This window comes from Triticum aestivum, chromosome 7A (assembly GCF_018294505.1).
Source record: "Triticum aestivum cultivar Chinese Spring chromosome 7A, IWGSC CS RefSeq v2.1, whole genome shotgun sequence".
Lineage (NCBI taxonomy): Eukaryota > Viridiplantae > Streptophyta > Magnoliopsida > Poales > Poaceae > Triticum > Triticum aestivum.
Window position 1 is genome coordinate 193,988,014 of NC_057812.1, and position 26,083 is coordinate 194,014,096.

Sequence of the window (26,083 nt, forward strand, 5' to 3'; positions counted from 1 at the left end):
AGAATGAAAGCGGGGAGGTGTTTTCTTTATTTGAGGGCTCGCCGTTGCACATAATTAGGAATTGAATCAAAAATTTCAATTTTTGTTGTAAATTGGTAAGTAGTGAGACGAAAGACCTTTGTTGTAATTTGGTAAGATAAGAAAATATATGAGATATTTGTTATATTAGAAAAGTTGTGATTGTGATTTAATAGTAGAGATAATGATAGACAATAAATGGCATAGTGTGTGAGATTAATGATTTGTCATTGTGGAATTTCTAATTTTGTTTTGGAAGGTTATTGAAAAAATATTCTTCTATCTGTCTTTTAGGAAGATGATCTCACACATATGATGTGGTCGTTGAATTTTTAATTAGCTAATACTTACGTGATTGAATTGAATCGACACCTGCCAAAGCAAGAACGAGAAGATGAACAAGAAGGGTCAGACGAATTTATTTGGTTTTAGTAGGAGGGAAAAAAAATCAACGCGGACGGGATGGTGGGAGGTGGGGCGAAACTAAGTCGGTGATGCGAGACTACTCACTTCCTTTAAGAATGGAGAGGTTATCAAGGTTTAAAAAAGCAGAAATGTTAACGTCCACACGTGTGGGCGTTTGCATCTCGCCCACACGCGTGGATCCGCGTCCGTTTGTGAGCGCACGAATCTTGGCATGTTTCTAGTGTCACGTAAGACTGGCCTGGTGTGTGGGCGTTCAGCCGGTCGCTCACACGGCCATTTCACCACACATGAGGGACTGGTGTGTGGGCGTTCAGCAGTTCGCCCACACGCCACTTTGCACGCACACACAAGGGCTAGTATGTGGGCATTTGGCATCTTACCCACACGCCCTTCTTCTCTCCCACACCCAACCTGCTAGTTGCCATGTGTTTTTGCACTGCACATGGCATCTGCCCCTAGTGTGCTTTTATAAGCAGGTGGCAACTCTCTTTTTTATCCGAGTTTGCCATGTGTTTTGTAGGGTACGGTAACTGCCTAGTGTGCACATAAGCAGATGGCAACTCTCTTTTACCGAGTTGCCATATGTTTTTGCATGGTACATGGTAACTGCCCTAACGTGCATGTACATGGCAACTGCCCTAACGTGCACGTAAGCAGATGGCAACTCTTCTTTTTTACATGGCAACTGCCCTAGCATGCTTGTGAGCACATGGCAACTCTCTCAACTGCCTAGTGTTAGTATGTGGCAACTCCTAAAGTTATGAAATCATGGCAACTACATTAGATCAGGCCATACATGGCAACTGCAGTTGAGCAACCATGGCAACTGCAGTTGAGCAACCATGGCAACTGCAGTTGAGCAACCATGGCAACTGCAGTTGTCCGACATGGCAACCGTAGTTCAGCGACATGGCAACTGCAATTAAACGTACATGGACGAGGGTCTGGACCATGGCAACTGCGGGCGCGCGGTGACCGTCACGCGTGGCGTGCGGGACCAGGAGGTACGAGGCCTGACATACGGGCGTGTGGGCGTTATCAACTTCGCCCACACGCATGCGTGTGAGAGGGATCGGGAGGGGAAAAAAGAGGCGTGTGGGCGCTAATTGTTTTGCCCACACGTAGGTGTGTGGGCTGTTCCTTTTATACACCACACAAAATGTGTGGGCGGACTCCCTAACGTCCACATGTGTGGCACTTATCGAAAATGTTAACGCCCACACGTGTGGGTGATTGCATCTCGCCCACACGCGTAAATCCACATCCGTTCATGAGCGCACGAATTTTAGCATGTTTCTAATGCCATGTAGGACTGGCCAAAAGTTATCACGTTATGCTGGCCTAGCTGGATCCGCATTTGCATCCCTACAGGCAATGCAGCGTGTCTAAATTCGGCCCGAGAAGGTGCAGCCGGTCTCCATCCATAGCGTACAGTACAACACTTCGCTTCGCTCCCTTCCGTTTCCCACGTGCGACTTGCTTGCCAGTTGCCCCAGTCGAGTCGCGCCGCCGAGAAGAACAGGCAGGCAGGAGGAGTAGGCGAGTGGCCAACGACTCCCTCCTCCTCCACCTCCCCCCTTCGCACCACGGGTCTCCACCGAGACCAAGCACACGCCATTCCCCTCCTCTCCCCCGAGCTCCGAGAGATCCCCAGACCCTACGCGCGAGTTCCCATGGCGGCAACCCAGCTCCGCGGATCGGCGGTGCCGGGGACGGCGAGGAGGTGGCGGGCTCCCTCCGGCGCCATCCTCCGCTTCGCGCCGCTCGCCACGTCCAGGCTCCCAGCAGCGTCTCTTCGTCGGAGGGGAGCCTTCAGTGGCCTTTCCGCCAGTGTCACCAGGGAGGTGGGTCCTCGCTCTTCTCCCGTGTTTGGCCCTGCCGCTGCCTGGATCTAGATTCTAGAATTTTCGGTGCTCCGATGGTCGTGATATATACTGTAAAAATTACGTAGGAGAGTGGCTGCAGGCTGCTTTTGCAGAGAGTGTCGTATGTTTTCTTGGCGGAACTAAATGGGAACTGTTCTCGTCTAAGCAATGCTTTAGGGAGTGGAAAGACATCTTGCTGGATTTTTAAAAAATGGGATGCTCGAAATTGGCACTTAAAGAAGAGCATATTTGTACATGAATATGAGTGTTCCTGGATGGATGGGCAATTATTTGTACATGAATTTCAGAAAATCAGAAATGTGAGTGTTCCTGGATGGATGGGCAAACTGGGTTTTGCTGGCATTCTTTATCGGCATACTCAAGCGGGTTTAATTATGAAAGTGGGGGTACATGCTGGCCAACCACCCTTAGAAGTACATCAGGGCAGAGGCTTTAGATGGACTTGCCTTCGAAAAGTAGTGCCGATTGATCTTGAGCTTTCAGCATCACTTAATTAAGGGTTGGGTGGCAGAAAATGTTGGTGGATAGTGTTTAGCCACAAGACATTAACTTATAGGAGTTAACTCTAAAAGGGGTGTAGTTATGGAACAGTTCAGTATGTATCTGAAGTATAAACCGCTGACCTTAAGTTGCTGTATCTTGCTGGATTCCTATATATATTGTCTGGTTCCACCCAGGCAAATGTCATTTTGGTTGAGATCAAAGCTTTAGAAAATATCACCTCTCTCCATGCTAAGATAGCTGTGAAATGTTTTGCATGACATTGCCATGTTACTTATGGTCTTTGAGGAGCATATTGCTGATCAAAACAATCTTAAGTTTCACCCTGTGAATTGTATTTCAGTTCTCCTATTCGAGTAACTTAACATTACTGCTTTCTAGACATGCTCTGGCACATTTTTCCGACTAGTATTTATTTTCGTCCAAATTCGAACTAATCTCTGCGGAGACCTTTTCCTCATTTGACGGTGTAGCTTATCGCCTTGCAGTCATTGACTACAATGTGCATGAAGTCAAAATGTACTAGCACTCCCATTGATCATGCCACTGCTCCTGAGCATACAGAAGATGAAGTTCCCGAGCCAACCGCTGTGGTGACTGCTAGTGAAGAGATAAATATAGACCAGGAAGTTGCTCCGCCACATAAGAGTGCTATAATACATGATTTCTGCCTAGGGATCCCTTTTGGTAATGATACCAACTTCCTTTTTAGCCAAGTTTGATGTGATTTGCATTTTTTTTAATAAAGTGATTTGCAGCTCAGATGACAAGTTAGTCTACTTGAGTGTTGTAACTCGGTTATTTTGGTTAGCCCTTCCAAGCACTCAGTAGAATGGCTCGAACTGTTGTAACATACTAATATATCATGTTTTGTGAAAGCTGCTAAATTCTCTTGTGTTATGTTATCCTCATCTGACACCTCACTGGACTGATCTTTGCGCATCTGGATTTGCTTGAGTACTGATGACAATTTCCCTATTTCAGGTGGATTATTATTTTCCATGGGCCTTGTTGGATTTCTATTTTGGAGGAGTCCTGTAAGTCTTACTTTTGGCGTTGCACCTGGTCTTGCTATATTGGGACTTGCCGTGCTTAGTCTTAAGGGTTGGAGGAGTGGAAAGTCCAGCTTGCCATTTATACTGGCACAAGCAGGTATTTTGATTCCCTTACCTACATCCCAATAACCTCGGATTAACAATGACATGCATGTCTGAACAGTCAATATCGGTATTTATATAAATATTTGATCCTGGACCCTAGTAATCTACCACTATACCAAATAGAAGTGCCACATTGTGGGGAAAGCCCCCGCGGTAATTAACCTCCTCTGTTCATTATTTGTAGCTGTTGCTGCTGCTGTAGCATGGAAGCACTGCCAGGCGTATGCCACAGTAAGTGACACTGCCACTTTGCTGTAAAAATTTGGCGAGTCCGAATCTTATTCTGATCAATTGACTCTGTTTGCACAGACAAAGAAGCTGCTTCCCTGGGGCTTTTATACTGCGCTCAGGTAGTTCTCGATTGTCTCTTTATCGTGTTTCAGCTGCTCATTGCACACTACTGTCCTCCTTACAACTTCCCTTGTCGCCAGTGTCTTGATGATCTGCTTCTACTCGTACGTGTTGCTTGCCGGGGGGAATCCACCACCAAAGAAGAAGCCAGCAGCTGCTATATAAGTTGAGCCTTTAACTCCTATTGTTGTTGAAGTTGTGCTCTGGTAAATGTTACTGATGATAGGGGTTGCGTTTTATTACTTTTAATTGTAGAACACTGAAAAATAATAAAGTTGTGTTCTTGCGTACAGTTTATTTGGGTATCTTTGTTACTTAATGGAAGAGTCAGAGAAGATACGATTTGCTCTGGTTCTACATGAACTTTTGTTCCTGAACATTGCGCTTATACCTTAATAAAATGTAGCTTTGTTGATCCTGAAAAGATATTGATCAGATTGTGTGTGCATAAGCTGTTTGGTTAGTGATCGCTGTGAACCAAACAATTTTTTTGTTTACTTACAACATTTGGTAGTACTACACATAAGATCAATGTAGCAGCCAACATTTGGCCTAAGTTCCAGTAGGAAGGTCTGGTTGTTCCAAACAATTTTGCTAGCGCGAGTGCTGACAATGTTGGAGGTTATAAGGGCCTCAAACCAAACAACTATATTCATTTGATTAATTTTTTGATATGTTTTGAGATAACTTACCACTCGTGCCCTGCAGCTACTCATTTGATTATTTGAGAGGGAATGTTACTCAACAAATCCTGTCCCAACATTGCAAAAATGCTATTACCTCCATCCGGAAATAAGTGACGTTGTTTTAGTTCAAATTAGTTCAATTTTGAACTAAAACAGTGCTCATATTTGAACTAAAACAGCTTCACTTATTTTCAAATTTGAACTAAAATAGTGTCACTTATTTCCGAACGGAGGGACTAGAATCTTGCTCCAGTAAGGGTACACCTACAATCTAAGCACACCTATTCGTTGATTGAGATCTTCTTTTTTTCTTCTGAAATTTCGTTCATCAAGATCTTGATTTTAGCTCGCGTAGTCATTGGCTAGATTTCTTTTCCAAAAGTAATTTTAGCAAGGGAAGTTTCTTTAACAACTATGATAAGAAGAATTAGTCTGATGCGGATCAAGTAAAGGAAGACGATCCCGACCAATTGTTTCTTCTTGAGTTGTTGGTATTGAATCCACTTTCTTTTCTTCCATGGTAGCCAACCCTGGCCTTTAATTCAACGATTCTATAGCTGGAAGCGCGGTATTGTTCTAGTTTCTGCTTGTGAGCTCAAATGCTCCTTCATGAACAATAAAATGAAAAAATAGTAGAAGATGTTAAAATTCTGAATTATTTTGGCAACGAACATTGATAAATTGTCTACATATGTATTCTTTTGTGAAGAAAAAAAATCCTAAATGCTCTAAGTAAAACAAACCGATGCTCCAATATATATATTTTCGAAAGCATTTTGGAGCATTTTTTTGTTTCCCTGAACATTAGGGATGTTTTCTATTCACAAAAAATTGCATGTACATAGACAGTTCGTCAATGTTTTTTGAAAAAAAAACAGTTTTCCAAATTTTTGTTTACTATATATTTCTGATTTTATTGTTCATCATGGGTGCATTTGAACTAACAAGCAAACAGAGCGAACGAACACTTTCAGACAATATTGATCTTTCTTATGGTAGTTCAAATTACTAAACGAAGTTCTCGCAAATGTAGAAAGGTGTAGGATGCAACTCATTGTATTCCATGGGGTAGGTTATAATATATACACAGGATGTCTTGCGTGACAAGGAAACTAATCCTACCATATCTCTAGAAGTCAGCTATACAAGGCTAGAGAAGATAGGAATAGCAATACAAGATATGTCACGTTCAACACCCCCCGCAGTTGAAGCGTCGGCGTCGGCGATGCAAAGACGACGCCGACGCAAACACTGGAACGAAACTCCTGAAATGCGGCGGTCGGAAGCCCCTTGGTCATAATGTCGGCAAACTGTTGGATGGTCGGTACATGAAGAACACGAAGCTAACCCAACTATACCTTCTCGCGGACGAAGGGAACATCAAGTTCAATATGCTTGGTGCGCTTGTGCTGCACTGGGTTGGCCGCGAGGTAGGTGGCCGAAACATTATCACAAAAAACCACTGTAGCTTTCGGGATTGGAAACCGAAGTTCACCAAGTAGCTGATGGAGCCAACATGTCTCGGCAACAACATTGGCGACGACACGGTACTCGGCCTCAGCACTCGAGCGGGAGACGATGGGCTGCCACTTGGAGGACCAAGAGATGAGAGAGTCACCGAAGAAGACACAATATCCGGACATGGAGCGTCGAGTGTCAGGTATACCTGGCCATGGGAAGCCCGGCCCGACCTGACCCGGCCCGACCCAACGCTGCTCCTGGGCCGGGCTCGGGCCTAGATTTTGAGCCCGATGGCCGGGCCGGGCCGGGCCCGGGCCTGTCGTTTTTGCACTTTTCTGAAGGTCGGGCCGGGCCGGGCCGGAGCCCGGCGGGCTTTTACGTGTTCGGGCCAGGCTCGGGCTCAGAAAACAGGCCCGATGGCCGGGCCGGGCCAGGCCCGGGCGTGGGTTTTTTGCGTCGGGCTTGGCTAGGCCCGGCCCGGCCCGAGGTATGGCAAGGTATAGTGTCAGGACAACCGGCCCAATCTGCATCAGTGTAAGCAAGCATCTCGGTGGAGACGGAGGCGCGAAGACGAAGTCCAAAGGTCGGTGTGCCACGAATATGTTGGGAAACGTAGTAATTTCAAAATTTTCCTACGCACAGGCAAGATCATGGTGATGCATAGCAACGAGACGGGAGAGTGTTGTCTACGTACCCTCGTAGACCGGAAGCGGAAGCGTTAGCACAACGCGGTTGATGTAGTCGTACGTCTTCACGGCCCGACCGATCAAGCACCGAAACTACGGCACCTCCGAGTTCTAGCACACATTCAGCTCGATGACGATCCCCGGACTCCGATCCAGCAAAGTGTCGGGGAAGAGTTCCGTCAGCACGACAGCGTGGTGACGATCTTGATGTTCTACCGTCGTAGGGCTTCGCCTAGGCACTGCTACAATATTATCGAGGATTATGGTGGAGGGGGGCACCGCACACGGCTAAGAGAACGATCACGAAGATCAACTTGTGTGTCTAGAGGTGCCCCCTGCCCCTGTATATAAAGGAGCAAGGGGGAGAGGCCGGCCGGCCCTTGAGGCGCGCCAAGGAGGGGGGAGTCCTCCTCCTAGTAGGAGTAGGACTCCCCTTTCCTAGTCCAACTAGGAAGAGAGAAGGGGGAAGGAAAGATAGGGAGAGGGAGAGGGAAAGAGGGGCCGCGGCCCCCTCCCCTAGTCCAATTAGGACTCCCTATGGGAGGGGGCGCGCCACCTCCTGGGCTGCTGCCCTCTCTCTCCCCTCAGGCCCACTAAGGCCTAATACTTCCCCGGGGGGTTCCAGTAACCCTTCCGGCACTCCGGTTTTCTCCGAAATCACCCGAAACACTTCCGGTGTCCGAATATAGCCGTCCAATATATCGGTCTTTATGTCTCAACCATTTCGAGACTCCTCGTCATGTCCGTGATCATATCCGAGACTCCGAACAACCTTCGGTACATCAAAATATATAAACTCATAATGAAACTGTCATCGTAACGTTAAGCGTGCGGACCCTACGGGTTTGAGAACAATGTAGTCATGACCGAGACACATCTCCGGTCAATAACCAATAGAGGAACCTGGATGCTCATATTGGCTCCTACATATTCTACAAAGATCTTTTATCGGTTAGACCTCATAATAACATATGTTGTTCCCTTTGTCATCGGTATGTTACTTGCCCGAGATTTGATCGTCGGTATATTAATACCTAGTTCAATCTCGTTATCGGCAAGTCTCTTTACTCGTTCCGTAATACATCATCCCGCAGCTAACTTATTACTTGCAATGCTTGCAAGGCTTATGTGATGTGCATTACCGAGAGGGCCCAGAGATACCTCTCCGACATTCGAAGTGACAAATCCTAATCTCGAAATACGCCAACCCAACAAGTACCTTCGGAGACACCTATAGAGCACCTTTATAATCACCCAGTTACGTTGTGACGTTTGGTAGCACAACAAAGTGTTCCTCTGGTAAACGGGAGTTGCATAATCTCATAATCATAGGAACATGTATAAGTCATGAAGAAAGCAATAGCAACAAACTAAACGATCAAGTGCTAAGCTAACGAAATGGGTCAAGTCAATCACATCATTCTCCTAATGATGTGATCCCGTTAATCAAATGACAACTCATGTCTATGGCTAGGAAACTTAACCATCTTCGATCAACGAGCTAGTCAAGTAGAGGCATACTAGCGATACTATGTTTGTCTATGTATTCACACATGTATTATGTTTCCGGTTAATACAATTCTAGTATGAATAATAAACATTTATCATGATATAAGGAAATAAATAATAACTTTATTATTGCCTCTAGGGCATATTTCCTTCAGTCTCCCACTTGCACTAGAGTCAATAATATAGATTACACACTAATGATTCTAACACCCATGGAGCCTTGATGTTGATCATGTTTTGCTCGTGGAAGAGGCTTAGTCAGCGGGTCTGCAACATTCAGATCCGTATGTATCTTGCAAATTTCTATGTCTCCCACTTGGACTAAATCCCGAATGGAATTGAAGCATCTCTTGATGTGCTTGGTTCTCTTGTGAAATCTAGATTCCTTTGCCAAGGCAATTGCACCAGTATTGTCACAAAAGATTTTCATTGGACCCGATGCACTAGGTATGACACCTAGATCGGATATGAACTCCTTCATCCAGACTCCTTCATTTGCTGCTTCTAAAGCAGCTATGTACTCTGCTTCACATGTAGATCCCGCCACGATGCTTTGTTTTAAACTGCACCAACTGACAGCTCCTCTGTTTAGTAAGAATACGTATCCGGTTTGCGATTTAGAATCGTCCGGATCAGTGTCAAAGCTTGCATCAACGTAACCATTTACGATGAGCTCTTTGTCACCTTCATATACGAGAAACATATCCTTAGTCCTTTTCAGGTATTTCAGGATGTTCTTGACTGCTGTCCAGTGATCCACTCCTGGATTACTTTGGTACCTCCCTACTAGACTTATAGCAAGGCACACATCAGGTCTGGTACACAGCATTGCATATATGATAGAGCCTATGGCTGAAGCATAGGGAACATCTTTCATTTTCTCTCTATCTTCTGCGGTGGCCGGACATTGAGTCTTACTCAACTTCACACCTTGTAACACAGGCAAGAACCCTTTCTTTGCTTGATCCATTTTGAACTTCTTCAAAACCTTGTCAAGGCATGTGCTTTGTGAAAGTCCAATTAAGCGTCTTGATCTATCTCTATATATCTTAATGCCCAATATGTAAGCAGCTTCACTGAGGTCTTTCATTGAAAAACTCTTATTCAAGTATCCCTTTATGCTATCCAGAAATTCTATATTATTTCCAATCAATAATATGTCATCCACATATAATATTAGAAATGCCACAGAGCTCCCACTCACTTTCTTGTAAATACAGGCTTCTCCAAAAGTCTGTACAAAACCAAATGCTTTGATCACACTATCAAAGCATTTATTCCAACTCCGAGAGGCTTGCACCAGTCCATAAATGGATCGCTGGAGTTTGCACACTTTGTTAGCTCCCTTTGGATCGACAAAACCTTCTGGTTGCATCATATACAACTCTTCTTCCAAAAATCCATTCAGGAATGCAATTTTGACATCCATTTGCCAAATTTCATAATCATAAAATGTGGTAATTGCTAACATGATTCGGACAGACTTAAGCATCGCTACGGGTGAGAAGGTCTCATCGTAGTCAATCCCTTGAACTTGTCGAAAACTTTTTGCAACAAGTCGAGCTTTATAGACAGTAACATTACCGTCAGCGTTAGTCTTCTTCTTGAAGATCCATTTATTCTCAATTGCTTGCCGATCAACGGGCAAGTCAACCAAAGTCCACACTTTGTTCTCATACATGGATCCCATCTCAGATTTCATGGCTTCTAGCCATTTTGCGGAATCTGGGCTCACCATCGCTTCTTCATAGTTCGTAGGTTCATCATGATCTAGTAGCATGACTTCCAGAACAGGACTACCGTACCACTCTGGTGCGGATCTTACTCTGGTTGATCTACGAGGTTCGGTAGTAACTTGATCTGAAGTTTCATGATCATTATCATTATCTTCCTCACTAATTGGTGTAGGTGTCACAGAAACCGGTTTCTGTGATGTACTACTTTCCAATAAGGGAGCAGGTACAGTTACCTCATCAAGTTCTACTTTTCTCCCACTCACTTCTTTCGAGAGAAACTGCTTCTCTAGAAAAACTCCGAATTTAGCAACAAAAGTCTTGCCTTCGGATCTGTGATAGAAGGTGTACCCAACAGTCTCCTTTGGGTATCCTATGAAGACACATTTCTCCGATTTGGGTTCGAGCTTATCAGGTTGAAGCTTTTTCACATAAGCATCGCAGCCCCAAACTTTTAGAAACGACAACTTTGGTTTTTTGCCAAACCACAGTTCATAAGGCATCGTCTCAACGGATTTCGATGGTGTCCTATTTAACGTGAATGCAGCCGTCTCTAAAGCATAACCCCAAAACGATAACGGTAAATCAGTAAGAGACATCATAGATCGCACCATATCTAATAAAGTACGATTACGACGTTCGGACACACCATTACGTTGTGGTGTTCCGAGTGGCGTGAGTTGCGAAACTATTCCGCATTGTTTCAAATGTATACCAAACTCGTAACTCAAATATTCTCCTCCACGATCAGATCGTAGAAACTTTATTTTCTTGATACGATGATTTTCAACTTCACTCTGAAATTCTTTAAACTTTTCAAATGTTTCAGACTTATGTTTCATTAAGTAGATATACCCATATCTGCTTAAATCATCTGTGAAGGTGAGAACATAACGATATCCGCAACGAGCCTCAACATTCATTGGACCACATACATCTGTATGTATGATTTCCAACAAATCCGTTGCTCTCTCCATAGTACCGGAGAAGGGCGTTTTAGTCATCTTACCCATGAGGCACGGTTCGCAAGTACCGAGTGATTCATAATCAAGTGGTTCCAAAAGTCCATCAGTATGGAGTTTCTTCATGCGCTTTACACCGATATGACCTAAACGGTAGTGCCACAAATAAGTTGCACTATCATTATCAACTCTACATCTTTTGATTTCAACATTATGAATATGTGTATCACTACTATCGAGATTCATAAAAAATAGACCACTCTTCAAGGGTGCATGACCATAAAATATATTACTCATATAAATAGAACAACCATTATTCTCTGATTTAAATGAATAACCGTCTCGCATCAAACAAGATCCAGATATAATGTTCATGCTCAACGCTGGCACCAAATAACAATTATTTAGGTCTAATACTAATCCCGAAGGTAGATGTAGAGGTAGCATGCCGACCGCGATCACATCGACTTTGGAACCATTTCCCACGCGCATCGTCACCTCGTCCTTAGCCAATCTTCGCTTGATCCGTAGCCCCTGTTTCGAGTTGCAAATGTTAGCAACAGAACCAGTATCAAATACCCAGGTGCTACTGCGAGCATTAGTAAGGTACACATCAATAACATGTACATCACATATACCTTTGTTTACTTTGCCATCCTTCTTATCCATCAAATACTTGGGGCAGTTCTGCTTCCAGTGACCAGTCTGCTTGCAGTAGAAGCACTCAGTATCAGGCTTAGGTCCAGACTTGGGTTTCTTCTCCTGAGCAGCAACTTGTTTGCTGTTCTTCTTGAAGTTCCCTTTCTTCTTCCCTTTGCCCTTTTTCTTGAAACTAGTGGTCTTATTGACCATCAACACTTGATGCTCCTTCTTGATTTCTACCTCCGCGGCTTTTAGCATTGCGAAGAGCTCGGGAATAGTCTTATTCATCCCTTGCATATTATAGTTCATCACGAAGCTTTTGTAGCTTGGTGGCAGTGATTAAAGAACTCTGTCAATGACACTATCAACAGGAAGATTAACCCCCAGTTGAGTCAAGTGATTATGATACCCAGACATTTTGAGTATATGTTCACTGACAGAACTATTCTCCTCCATCTTGCAGCTATAGAACTTATTGGAGACTTCATATCTCTCAATCCGGGCATTTGCTTGAAATATTAACTTCAACTCCTGGAACATCTCATATGCTCCATGACGTTCAAAACGTCGTTGAAGACCCGGTTCTAAGCCGTAAAGCATGGCACACTGAACTATCGAGTAGTCATCAGCTTTGTTGTGCCAGACGTTCATAACATCTGGTGTTGCTCCTGCAACAGGCTTGGCACTTAGCGGTGCTTCCAGGACGTAATTTTTCTGTGCAGCAATGAGGATAATCCTCAAGTTACGGACCCAGTCCGTGTGATTGCTACCATCATCTTTCAACTTTGCTTTCTCAAGGAACGCATTAAAATTCAACGGAACAACAGCACGAGCCATCTATCTACAATCAAACATAGACAAGCAAGATACTATCAGGTACTAAGTTCATGATAAATTTAAGTTCAATTAATCATATTACTTAAGAACTCCCACTTAGAAAGATATCCCTCTAATCTTCTAAGTGATCACGTGATCCAAATCAACTAAACCATGCCCAATCATCACGTGAGATGGAGTAGTATCAATGGTGAACATCAATATGTTGATCATATCTACTATATGATTCACGCTCGACCTTTCGGTCTCCGTGTTCCGAGGCCATATCTGTTATATGCTAGGCTCGTCAAGTTAAACCTGATTATTCCGCGTGTGCAACTGTTTTGCACCCGTTGTATTTGAACGTAGAGCCTATCACACCCGATCATCACGTGGTGTCTCAGCACGAAGAACTTTCGCAACGGTGCATACTCAGGGAGAACACTTATACTTTGGTAATTTAGTGAAGGATCATCTTATAATGCTACCGTCAATCAAAGCAAGATAAGATGCATAAAAGATAAACATCACATGCAATCAATATAAGTGATATGATATGGCCATCATCATCTTGTGCTTATGATCTCCATCTTCAAAGCACCGTCATGATCACCATCGTCACCGGCGCAACACCTTGATCACCATCGTAGCATCGTTGTCGTCTCGCCAATCTTATGCTTCCATGACTATCGCTACTGCTTAGTGATAAAGTAAAGCACTACAGCGCGATTGCATTGCATACAATAAAGCGACAACCATATGGCTCCTGCCAGTTGCCGATAACTCAGTTAAAAAACATGATCATCTCATACAATAAAATTTAGCATCATGTCTTGACCATATCACATCACAACATGCCCTGTAAAAACAAGTTAGACGTCTTCTACTTTGTTGTTGCAAGTTTTACGTGGCTGCTACGGTCGTAGCAAGAACCGTTCTTACCTACGCATCAAAACCACAACGATAGTTTGTCAATTTGGTGTTGTTTTAACCTTCGCAAGGACCGGGCGTAGCCACATTCAGTTCAACTAAAGTTGGACAAACTGACACCTGCTAGCCACCTGTGTGCAAAGCACATCGGTAGAACCAGTCTCGCGTAAGCGTACGCGTAATGTCGGTCCGGGCCGCTTCATCCAACAATACCGCCGAACCAAAGTATGACATGCTGGTAAGCAGTATGACTTATATCGCCCACAACTCACTTGTGTTCTACTCGTGCATAACATCAACGCATAAAACCTAGGCTCTGATACCACTGTTGGGAAATGTAGTAATTTCAAAATTTTCCTACGCAAACGCAAGATCATGGTGATGCATAGCAACGAGAGGGGAGAGTGTTGTCTACATACCCTCGTAGACCAGAAGCGGAAGCGTTAGCACAACGCGGTTGATGTAGTCGTACGTCTTCACGGCCCGACCGATCAAGCACCGAAACTACGGCACCTCCGAGTTCTAGCACATGTTCAGCTCGATGACGATCCCCGGACTCCAATCCAGCAAAGTGTCGGCGAAGAGTTCCGTCAGCACGACGGCGTGGTGATGATCTTGATGTTCTACCGTCGCAGGGCTTCGCCTAAGCACTGCTACAATATTATCGAGGATTATGGTGGAGGGGGGCACCGCACACGGCTAAGAGAACGATCACGAAGATCAACTTGTGTGTCTAGAGGTGCCCCCCTGCCCCTGTATATAAAGGAGCAAGGGGGAGAGGCCGGCCAGCCCTTGAGGCGCGCCAAGGAGGGGGGAGTCCTCCTCCTAGTAGGAGTAGGACTCCCCTTTCCTAGTCCAACTAGGAAGAGAGAAGGGGGGAGGAAAGAGAGGGAGAGGGAGAGGGAAGGAGGGGCCGCGCCCCCCTCCCCTAGTCCAATTCGGACTCCCTATGGGAGAGGGCGCCACCTCCTGGGCTGCTGCCCTCTCTCTCCCCTCAGGCCCACTAATGCCCAGTACTTCCCCGGGGGGGTCCGGTAACCCTTCCGGCACTCCGGTTTTCTCCGAAATCACCCAAAACACTTCCGGTGTCCGAATATAGCCGTCCAATATATCGATCTTTATGTCTCGACCATTTCGAGACTCCTTGTCATGTCCGTGATCATATCCGGGACTTCGAACAACCTTCGGTACATCAAAATATATAAACTCATAATGAAACTGTCATCGTAACGTTAAGCGTGCGGACCCTACGGGTTCGAGAACAATGTAGACATGACCGAGACACGTCTCCGGTCAATAACCAATAGCGGAACCTGGATGCTCATATTGGCTCCTACATATTCTACGAAGATCTTTTATCGGTCAGACCGCATAACAACATACATTGTTCCCTTTGTCATCGGTATGTTACTTGCCCGAGATTTGATCGTCGGTATCTTAATACCTAGTTCAATCTCGTTATCGGCAAGTCTCTTTACTCGTTCCGTAATACATCATCCCGCAACTAACTTATTAGTTGCAATGCTTGCAAGACTTATGTGATGTGCATTACCGAGAGGGCCCAGAGATACCTCTCCGACAATCGGAGTGACAAATCCTAATCTCGAAATACGCCAACCCAACAAGTACCTTCGGAGACACCTGTAGAGCACCTTTATAATCATCCAGTTACGTTGTGTCGTTTGGTAGCACACAAAGTGTTCCTCCGGTAAACGGGGGTTGCATAATCTCATAGTCATAGGAACATGTATAAGTTATGAAGAAAGCAATAGAAACAAACTAAACGATCAAGTGCTAAGCTAATGAAATGGGTCAAGTCAATCACATCATTCTCCTAATGATGTGATCCCGTTAATCAAATGACAACTCATGTCTATGGCTAGGAAACTTAACCATCTTCGATCAACGAGCTAGTCAAGTAGAGGCATACTAGTGACACTATGTTTGTCTATGTATTCACACATGTATTATGTTTCCGGTTAATACAATTCTAGCATTAATAATAAACATTTATCATGATATAAGGAAATAAATAATAACTTTATTATTGCCTCTAGGGCACATTTCCTTCAGAATATACCGAAGAATGCGTTTGACCAGAGACCAGTGAACATCACGGGGTGAGTGCATATGCAAGCAAACTTGTTGCACCACAAACTGAATGTCTGGTCTGGTGAGCGTGAGGTACTGAAGAGCACCAACAATACTGTGGTAGAGAGCGGCATCAGAGGCAGGTTGCCCAGCAGTAGCAGAAAGCTTCGGCTTGGCCTCGGCAGGAGTGGCAGCAGGCTTGCAGTCGGTCATACCAGCACGATCCAGGAGATCAAGAGCATACTATCCTTGATGAAGAAAGAATCCGGAGGCATCACGTCGCACGTTAATGCCGAGGAAGAAGTGCAATGCGCCCAAGTCCTTCAGCCAAAACTCGGAACCAAGACGACCGATGATGTCGCGAAGTAGATCCGCGCAAGAGGCGGTGATGAAAATATCGTCAAGATACAAGAGAAGCATGGCAACATGGTCAACTCGATGAAGCACAAATAGCGACGTGTTCGAGGTGGTGCTGCGAAACCCGAGAGCAGTGAGGAATGCTGCAATGCATTGATACCAAGCACGAGGCGCCTGTTTCAGACTATATAGAGACCGTGAGAGCAAGCAAACATCATCAGGCCGAGTGGAATCAACAAAACCAGTAGGTTGCTGACAGAGAACACGCTCCTGGAGATGACCATAAAGAAAAGTGTTGTTGATGTCCAGCTGATGAACAGGCCAATGACGAGATGCCGCAAGCTGAAGAACAACACGAATCGTGGCGGGTTTGACAACCGGAGAGAAGGTTTCCGAGAAATCAATGTCGGCACATTGTGCAAAGCCGCAAACAACCCAACGGGCCTTGTACCTGTCCAAAGAGCCATCCAGAAGAAACTTATGCCGAGATACCCACTTGCCGGTGATGATGTTAGCTCCAGGGGGCGAGGGACCAACGTCCAAGTCCGGTTGGCGACGAGGGCATCATAATCAGAGCGCATGGCTGCGAGCCAATGCGGATCACTCAACGCAGAGTGCACCGAGAGCGGTACGGGAGAGATGACCATGACACTGAGGTTATGATAACGAGGGTTTGGTTGCCGGATCCCGTCCTTGGCGCGTGTCACCATAGAATGATGAGGCGGGGGCCGAGCCCGACGTCGAGGAGGAGCCGCAGCCTCGGGTGACGGCAGGGCCGCGATGACAGCCGCGAGTGATGAGGCGGCGGTCGAGGCCGGAGACGAGACCGCCGATGACGACGGCTGTCGGATGTGGGGTTCCGGCAAACCCTTAAGGTTCGAACACTAGGGTGTGTGCGAAGTCTTTCCCTTCTACCAATCTACGCTCTAGCTCGCTAAGATCTTGCGGACGAACTCGACGAACTCGCAACACGGAAAGACATAGGGTTTATACTGGTTCGGGCCACCGTTGTGGTGTAATACCCTACTCTAGTGTGGTGGTGGTGGATTGCCTCTTGGGCTGATGATGAACAGTACAAGGGGAAGAACTGCCTCCTGAGCTTGTGCATATGGACTTGTGTGTGTCTCCGGGTCTCATGAGTCCGTGTCCCTTCTATGGTGGCTAGCTCTACTTATGGAGGCCCTGGTCCTCTTCCCAAATATAGAGCGGGAAGGGAGCCAACAATGGCGGGCTAATTTGAAGGGGGACAACTAGTACAAACTATCCTGACAAAAGGTAGTCTGCGCTTGTGAAAGGCTCTAGGGTAACGCCGTCTTGGGCTCCACGATGACCTCCGCCTTGCCCTCCTCCTGGTCTTGGTCTTGTTGCACCGAAATGGCAACCTTTGCCTGATGCCTCGGTACTCCACGGCTGTGCTTGCCTCCCTTGCACCAAAGAGGAAACAAGGACGTTGCGCGCGCTGGCGCCCGCCTGGCGTCGATCGTCATGGCTCACGTCACGAGAGCCTCGTGAGGTTCGCCTCGCCTTGATATCTCCACTCCTCGCGAGCCTGCCTGACCAGGCCACTCTTGAGGAGGTCTTGCGTCGTCCGCCTCGCGAGACTTGGCCCTTCACGAGGGTCTTGGGTGCCTCGTTGATGAAGATGGGTCGTACGACCCGCTGGCTCTGCCACGCCGCAGCTGCAGGCAGGCAAGTCTGGGGACCCCCGTTCCCAGAACGCCGACAGTAGCCCCTGGGCCCAAGGTGCGCGCGGGCTTGGCTTCGCGACGAAGCCAAGGGTCAAGTTCGGAGCACCGCAGGCCCCAAAAGCCTGTGGCCTTGACGCGTGGCGGTTGATTGGACGTGGGCGTCTCCGCTTCCTCACGTTGCCTTGGCAACTGCTTGACCTGACAAAAGGCTGGCACGGGCGGCACTTGCCTTCATTGCTTCTTCCTTGCCTCGCTCCAGATCCCCTTTCTCGCTCTTCACCGCCGCTACCTACAGATCTGCTCTAACCTTGCTCTGCATCTGCCGCTCATGGCGCCGCGCAAGGCCAAGTCTTCCTCGGCTCCTGCTTGGTACGAGCCCGCTCTTGAGGCGCCTACTATCACGGAGAAGAGCCTTGCCTCCGTGTGTCTGCTGACGACGGGAGAGAGCAACGAGTGGGGGAAGACGGAGCTCCGGCTTGCCTCTGACGAGCCGGAGCCTGAGGGGAGCACCTTCTTTCCCTTCTTTTCGAGCAGCGTTGCCGTCGGGTTGGTTCCTCCCTTCTCTGATTTCTTTTATGAAGTCCTTGACCACTATGGGTTGCAAGCGTTGCATCTCCATCCCAACTCTGTCCTCCTCCTGTCCATCTTTGCCTATTACTGTGAGGCGTACCTGGGCGTGATGCCGTCCGTGGCGCTCCTGCATCATTTCTTCTTCCTCCGCGTCAGCGAGGGTCACATCTCTGGATGCGCCAACTTCGTTGCATCTGGCAAGGCCAACTCGATCTCGAGCACCGGGAAGAGGGCTGACAACATTCGATCCAAATGGGTCATGGTGGACGCCAAGCTCGCCCATCTGCGCCTAGTGTTGCCGACGGAAGCCCCCCGGCAAGGCAAGGAGTGGCCCAGGGCGGAGCTTGTCAACGAGCGGGCATCGTCAGTGCTGGGGAAGATGACGACTGACCTGAAGCCGGGCAATGCGAGGGCGGCCGAAATAGCGGGAGCGATGCTCCTAAGCGAGTTCTTGACGCTGCGGGTTGCCCCTCTCCAGGCGCGCGCGCCCCTTCTGGGAGCTTGAAGGAGGAGAAACCAAGTCCCGCCTGAGGCCGGGGGACCTGCCTGATGACGAACTGGACGTCGTCCTGCGTCTCATAGCCGGAGACAACCAGGAGTACCCGCCTAGCGCCTTCATTCCCCTATTCCAACGCAGGGACCGGAAGGAATTCGTCCCCACCAGGCCGACTTTTGATGCGTGCGGGCTGGTGCCGCTGGTGTTTTAAGGAGCTCCTTCGGCGCAAAAACCAGTGGAGGTGTCTTCTGGCGAGTCCCGCGGAGAGGGGGAAGAGGAGGTGGACTCGGAGGAGACCCCAGAAGAGGTGGGGGAGACCTCCCCTCCGAGCAAGGCCGAGATTCTCCGCGCCCTTCCTGATGATGCCGAGGCCGATGCCTACCAAGGAGGGAAGGAGCAACCCCTCGTCCCGACGAAGGGCAGGTCATCGCTGGTAGACCGTGGTGCCGCCTCCACCCCAACACCTCCTGGGGCTGGATCCGGTTCTGCCTCCGCACCGCATGGCGCCGCCGAGGCCCAGACGCCTGCCCCTCAGGCCCCGATGCTGTCAGGGCTCAGGCTTCACAAGCGAAAGGTGAAGTACTTGGCGATGGACCGGTAGGTGTCTTGAACTTCGCTTTATCTCTACTGGTACTTGTTATTTCCCGACGCTCGCCTTTGGTTGATCAGGCCGGCATCTTCGGCGAAGAAGAGGAAGGAGGGTATGGCGGTTGTGCCTCCCTCCGCAGAGCAAGGAGGCAACATCGCCCGTGTCTCCCCAGCCCGGTCGTCCTCGTGGGGCCAAGAGGAGCATCACCGCGCAGAGTCAGCCCCCATGGCCCCGCTGGCTTCGGAGGTGCCGGTACTTGGCGCGGCTGATGGGGTCCCAGCTGCTCCACAACCCACGGTCTCCCAAGCCCTGGTGATGATGTCGCTTCCTCCTACTGCCGCATCTCCACTTCCTGGTCCTTCTGCTCCTGCTGGCGTCTTGGAGCGTGCCCTTTCAGAGATGACCCAACTACAGGCGGATCTCCTGAGCGCTCACCCGCGCCTGGTGGCCGATCATCTGGAGTTGGCCTCCGGCTGGCTTCATTCCGACCTGGCGGTACGCGCGGTGCTGGGCCAGGCTGTCGCGGCTTCTGAGAGGGAGAAGCAATGTCAGGACCCCGACTCGATGTCACATCGATCTAGCTTGTAACACCTCATATCACTTTGCGGCCTCACGCACGGTATCCCCACGGGTGTCGCCTTACCTTTTCCCGGGACCGTTTGCGCCTTTTGGCTCACGTATATGATAGTGTGGCTAGCATCCATATGATAAGGAGCCCGGGCTGACATGACTAGTTGTAAACCCAAAGTGGCACAGACTTAGAGGGACAGGCATCCATGACCCAGCTTCGAACGTGTCGGTCATCAGCAAGTGGGTCCTGGCTGTAGCACTGGGCTAGCAGGACTCCGGTAAACCGGGCTGTAGCGGGCTAACAGGACTCCGGTACTCAATGCGTGACATTTCCCCGAGGGGACAGACACTGGAACGAAGAAGGACACATGCCGGCCAGCCTAAGTGTTCCAGAGCAGTAGCAAGCTACCATGGCTCAGCGGTAACACTAGGAGACATTTCCCGGTAAGAGAGGCTACTAAAGATAAACAACTAGATAGTCAGATCCCACACATACCAAGCATTTCAATAACATACACACAATATGCTCGATATGTGCAAATACAACATGGCATCACAACATGACTCTACGACACAAGTACTTTATTTAAGGCTCAGAGAGCCATACATAACATACACATAGGTACGGGTCACACGACCCAGCATTCAAGTCATACAGTCATACAAACCAGCAGCGGAAGTAGCTTGTCTGGGTACAGACAACTATTAAAATAAAAGAGGCTTGGAAAGCCTAGCTATACTACGTGGTCCTTCACAAGCTCAGGATCACCACCTGGGCCTTAGCCTACTCATTGATGTCAACGTCTACGAAGAACCCATCAGAAGGGGTTGCAGTGTCTTATGTAAAAATGTAAATTATAGCAACATGAGTACAAAGGTACTCAGCAAGACTTACATCAGATCCTACATACATGCACATTATCAAGACGGGTTGGTGGAGTTGTTGCAGCAAGCCAGCTTTGACTCTTGGCTAGGCTATCCTACGAGACTCCAACTTGAAATGGTTTTGCGCACACGAGTCCACTACTCACCACTTCAATACACCACCGAGGATCCACCTCCGTCTTCCTATGGAAGAGCCATCCTCGGCACTCACACTTATCTTGAGGCTTTTAGTAGTTTCCATTTACTTGTCTATGAACTGTATAGGCAACCAAGTAGTCCTTTACCGCGGACGCGGCTATTCGAATAGATCATGATAACCCTGCAGGGGTGTACTTCTTCATACACGCTCTCACCACTTACCGTCGTTTACACGACATGTACTCGGCAACCTTCAAGCGGAAGCCCAACGTGGGTGTCGGCCACGACCTACCTAACCACCTAAGTCTTCAATCCAGGTTTATCGCCTATCCAGGTTCCATCCGCAGGGAGTCCGGCCGAGGTTTCCCATATGGCCCCGAACGATGTGTACAGGGGTCCGTGACACCTAACGGGTGCCCGGTATCCCCGGCCACGTACCTACCGCATCACAGCCCACCCCTACGGTCAGCGCTGTCCACGGCCTCCAGTAGGCTACAAACACCAGAAACTACTTGCAACTCCTGGACGGAGAACTAGGGTGAATAAGAAGCCGAGAGGGTCCATTGGTTTCAGGCCCAATGCATGGTAGTAGCTGATTCTTAAATCACACATACAGATCTCAGTGCTTAAGGTTGGCTTCAATGAAACAACCCACCATGTACTCCTACATGGCCTCTCATCGATACCTTTACCAAATCGTGTTCACCACACCACTCTCATTACCGACATAATCATTTCACTCTAGCCCATCACCCAGATGAACCAGACCTGACACGACTCTAAGCATAGCAGGCATAGCAAGGTAGGAACAACACATACATATGGCTCAATCAACTCCTACACATGCTAGTGGGTTTCATCTAGTTACTGTGGCAATGACAGGTCATGCAGAGGAAGTGGGTTCAACTACCGCAGCACACGGCAGTTTGAAACGCGTTGTCTTAATGCAGTAAAAGAGAGCAAGAGCGAGAACATGGGATTGTATTGATATGATCAAATGGTTGGTTGCTTGCCTGATGGTTCGATGCACTGATACGGTTCTTCGTTAGGGTAATCACGGTACTCCTTGGAGGCAGAACCTGCCGCAAAGAACACCGATACACAACCATCACCAAACAATGTGCGACAATATGATGCATGCATGAAACATGGCAATATGAGTGTGTTGGGCTAATGCAACTAAGACCAGAAGGGTTTGAACCAATTTGAACCAAAGATTCAAATTTCAAACTCATACATGGCCCTTTAAAGTGTTTTACCTTGTTCTGCATTAAACATCAAGTTAACTTGTTTAATCATGCATGAAAATAGTACAGATGGATAGATTGAATTTTTCTGATCATTTTTCATATATAATTTGTCTGATTTGGAGTTACAGAATAAAAGTTATGAATTTTTGAAGTTTAAACTATATTCTGGAATTTCCTATATTAGAATAAATCCAAAAAATCAATTACTGCGTCAGCCTGACGTCAGTGTGACATCAGCGGTCAACGGGACACGTCCGGGTCAAACCTGACAGTGGGTCCCGCGTGTCAGTGTGATTAATTAAACTAAAATTAATTTAAACTAATCCTAATTAGTTAACAGGGCTGGGCCCCACCTGTCATCGACTCAGGAGAGTCAACCAGGGCCCACGCATGGTCAAACCCGGGTCGGCTGCACCGGCGTTTAGCCGCCGGCGAGCCCGACGCGGCGGCGGAAGTGATTTTTGCCGTTCCGGCAACCAAACGAGCCGCGGAGGCCACCGGAGAGGAGCTGAGGTCGAGCCGCAGCTCTTGGTGGAGTCCGTTGGGGTCGGGGTGGCCGGAGTTGGCGCCGGCGATGACTTTGGCGGCCACCGGAGTTTGGCCGAAGTCGAACTTGACGCAAGAGGGGTCGGTGAGGTGCGGGGAGTAGCTAGTTAGGTGCTACGTGACGCGGTGAGCATGATGGACACCGTGGAGTGGCCGGAGGGTGACCGGGAGCACGTCGGCGACGAGCTCCGCGGCGGTGGGTGCGGTTGAGCTCCGGGAGGTCGCTACACGGCTCGGGAGCAAGAAAGAAGGGAGGGGAAGATGGCTAAGCTCACGGGGAGTTCGACGAAGCCCTTGGTGCGGCCGGGGACGGACCGGAGCGACGACGGCGTTGAAGGGGATCTCCGGCGACGGCGGTTCGGTCAAGGTCGATGCAGTGGGCTCGGGCCTTGCGAGCGCTCGGGGCTCGGCTTGCTCGAAGGAGAGGAGGGTAGCGGAGCTCCTGGACACGGCGACACGGCATGGGGTCGACGGAGGGCGTGGCTACGGCGAGGGGGTGGCGGCGATGGCGTCGGCCATGGCGGGGGAGCGCGAGAGAGAGGGGTTGGGGGAGAATGGAGGTGTCCTGCGGGTTCACGGCGCTGCGTGGAGCTCATCCATCCAGCCCCGAGGCGAGGAGGTGGAGCAGGGCGGCAGCCAGCTGCGTGGCGCGCGCTGCGGTCGCCGTCGGGCACCTGCCTGCCTGCCTGGCCGGCAAGCAGCTCGCTGGAGCGGCGCTGGGCTGGGCCGGCAGGTGGGCCGGGTGCTGGGCGCCAGGTAAGGTTTTTCTATTTTTCTCTGTTTTCTGTTTTTTAATACTTCTGCAACTTTGTTGATTTATTAAAAATACTTAGGCAACTCCTAAAATCACCAAACTACTCCTGGTCCATAGTTGGATTATTTCCAACATGAAACATTTTAGTTTGGAGATATTTGGGCATCTAAATATTTTATATAATTTTAAATGCCCAAATTCAAATATCTATGATTTAATTCAAAGACCCTAGGATGACCTAGGAAAATGTGCATCATTTTTGGCAGAGGTTCTGAACCAAGACAAAAATGATGGGCATTTTAGAAGGGCATTTCAGGTTCATTGAAAAAGTTTTTAGTAAACCCTAGTTGGTTTCAGAGGGGGCTGGGGGTTCTGTCATCCCCATTTCAGGTTTCTGATGAAAGAATAAACATGATGCAACACTCTAATGCATGACTAGCTAGGGTGTGACAACTCACCCCCACTCAAAAGAATCTCGTCCCGAGATTTGGGTTCCTCCGGAAAGAGGGCGGGGTACTCGAGTCAAAGACGATCCTCCCTTTCCCAAGTTGCTTCATCCTCAGAATGGTGCAACCATTGAACTTTGAGAAACTTGATATTATGACGTCGAGTGGTATGCTCGGCCTGATCGAGGATACGAATGGGGTACTCTCGATATGTAAGATTATCTTGGAGATCAAGCGTTTCGTGGTCCACTCTACGTATAGGATCCGAGAAGCAATGCCTGAGTTGAGAAACGTGGAAGACATCGTGGACTCTGGAGAGATGCGGAGGTAGTTCCAACTGGTAGGCAACTTCTCCTCGTTTAGCGAGAATGCGAAAAGGTCCAATGTAACGAGGAGCTAATTTGCCTTTGATACCGAAACGATGGGTTCCCTTCAGAGGGGTAACCCGAAGGTAAGCCTTCTCGTCAACCTCGAAAGTCATAGCCTTATGTTTTCGGTCATATTGACTCTTCTGACGAGATTGGGCTGTTTTCAACTTTTCACGAACGATGCGAACTTGCTCTTCTGCTTCCTGAATCATATCCGGGCCAAAGAATTGTCTTTCCCCGGTTTCTGACCAGTTAAGGGGTGTTCGACACCGTCGTCCATAGAGAACTTCAAAAGGGGCTTTACCCAAGCTAGATTGATAGTTGTTGTTGTAAGCAAATTCGGCAAATGGAAGGCATTTCTCCCACTCCATTCCGAATGAGATAACAGAGGCTTGAAGCATGTCTTCTAGAATCTGGTTGACGCGTTCCACTTGACCACTCGACTGAGGGTGGAAAGCGGTGCTAAAAGAAAGGCGAGTTCCCATAGCATTTTGGAAACTTTCCCAAAATCGAGAGGTGAAAAGACTTCCTCGATCCGAGTTAATTTCCAAAGGAACACCATGGAGAGACACGATTCGGGAGATGTATAAGTCTGCCAACTGACTAGCGGTTATACTCTCACGAACAGGTAAGAAATGGGCTACCTTGGAAAGACGATCGACCACGACGAAGATAGCATTATTCCCTTTCTTGGTCCTGGGTAAACCGGTAATGAAATCCATACCAATTTTATCCCATTTCCATTCAGGAATAGCTAGGGGTTGAAGGGTGCCAGCAGGCCGTTGATGCTCTGCTTTTACACGACGGCAGACGTCACAATTAGCAATATACTGAGCAATTTCTCTCTTCATTCTAGTCCACCAGAACCTCTGGCGTAGGTCCTGATACATCTTAGTACTATCGGGATGAATGGTGAGAGGAGATTCATGAGCTTCCTTAAGGATCAATCGTCTCAGGTTTCGCACCTTGGGAACCACTAGTCGATTCCCGAAGTATACGACCCCTTGATCATCAATGGAGAAACAATTTGCAACTCCTTTCTTGATGTTTCTCTTGATGCGGGAAATTCCCGGATCTACCTTCTGTGCTTTGATGATCTGATCCGTAAGGGTAGGTTTTGCCACCAAGGTGGAAAGAAAACCTTGAGGAACAATGTGAAGGTTAAGCTTCCGAAATTCCTCATGGAGAAGCGGTTGACTTTGTTGTAACATCAGGTTGTTACAATAAGATTTACGACTTAGCGCATCAGCCATGACGTTGGCTTTCCCTGGGGTGTAAGTTATTCCTAAGTCGAAATCTGTGATCAACTCAACCCAATGTCTTTGCCTGAGATTCAAATCCGGTTGGGTGAAGATGTACTTCAGACTTTGGTGATCAGTGAATATTTCGGAACGATTACCAAGAAGGTAATGTCGCCAGGTTTTAAGTGTATAGACTACGGCTGCAAGCTCTAGATCATGAGTAGGATAATTCTCCTCATGTGGGTGCAATTGCCGTGAAGCGTAAGCAATTACGTGTCGATCTTGCATGAGAATGCAACCTAGTCCTTGTCGCGAGGCGCCGCAGTA

At 48.0% G+C, this 26,083-nt stretch overlaps 1 protein-coding gene across 1 annotated transcript; it reads left to right on the forward strand.

Annotated features, from left to right (window-relative positions):
* The first annotated feature begins 1,915 nt into the window (after positions 1-1,915).
* LOC123151382 (protein FATTY ACID EXPORT 1, chloroplastic) lies at positions 1,916-4,766 on the forward strand. The gene is made up of 6 exons (XM_044571107.1): positions 1,916-2,288; positions 3,320-3,518; positions 3,816-3,983; positions 4,176-4,222; positions 4,301-4,341; positions 4,423-4,766. The coding sequence occupies exons 1-6, from the start codon at positions 2,118-2,120 to the stop codon at positions 4,505-4,507; spliced, it is 711 nt and encodes a 236-aa protein (XP_044427042.1). The 5' UTR covers positions 1,916-2,117; the 3' UTR covers positions 4,508-4,766.
* Positions 4,767-26,083: the final 21,317 nt, after the last annotated feature.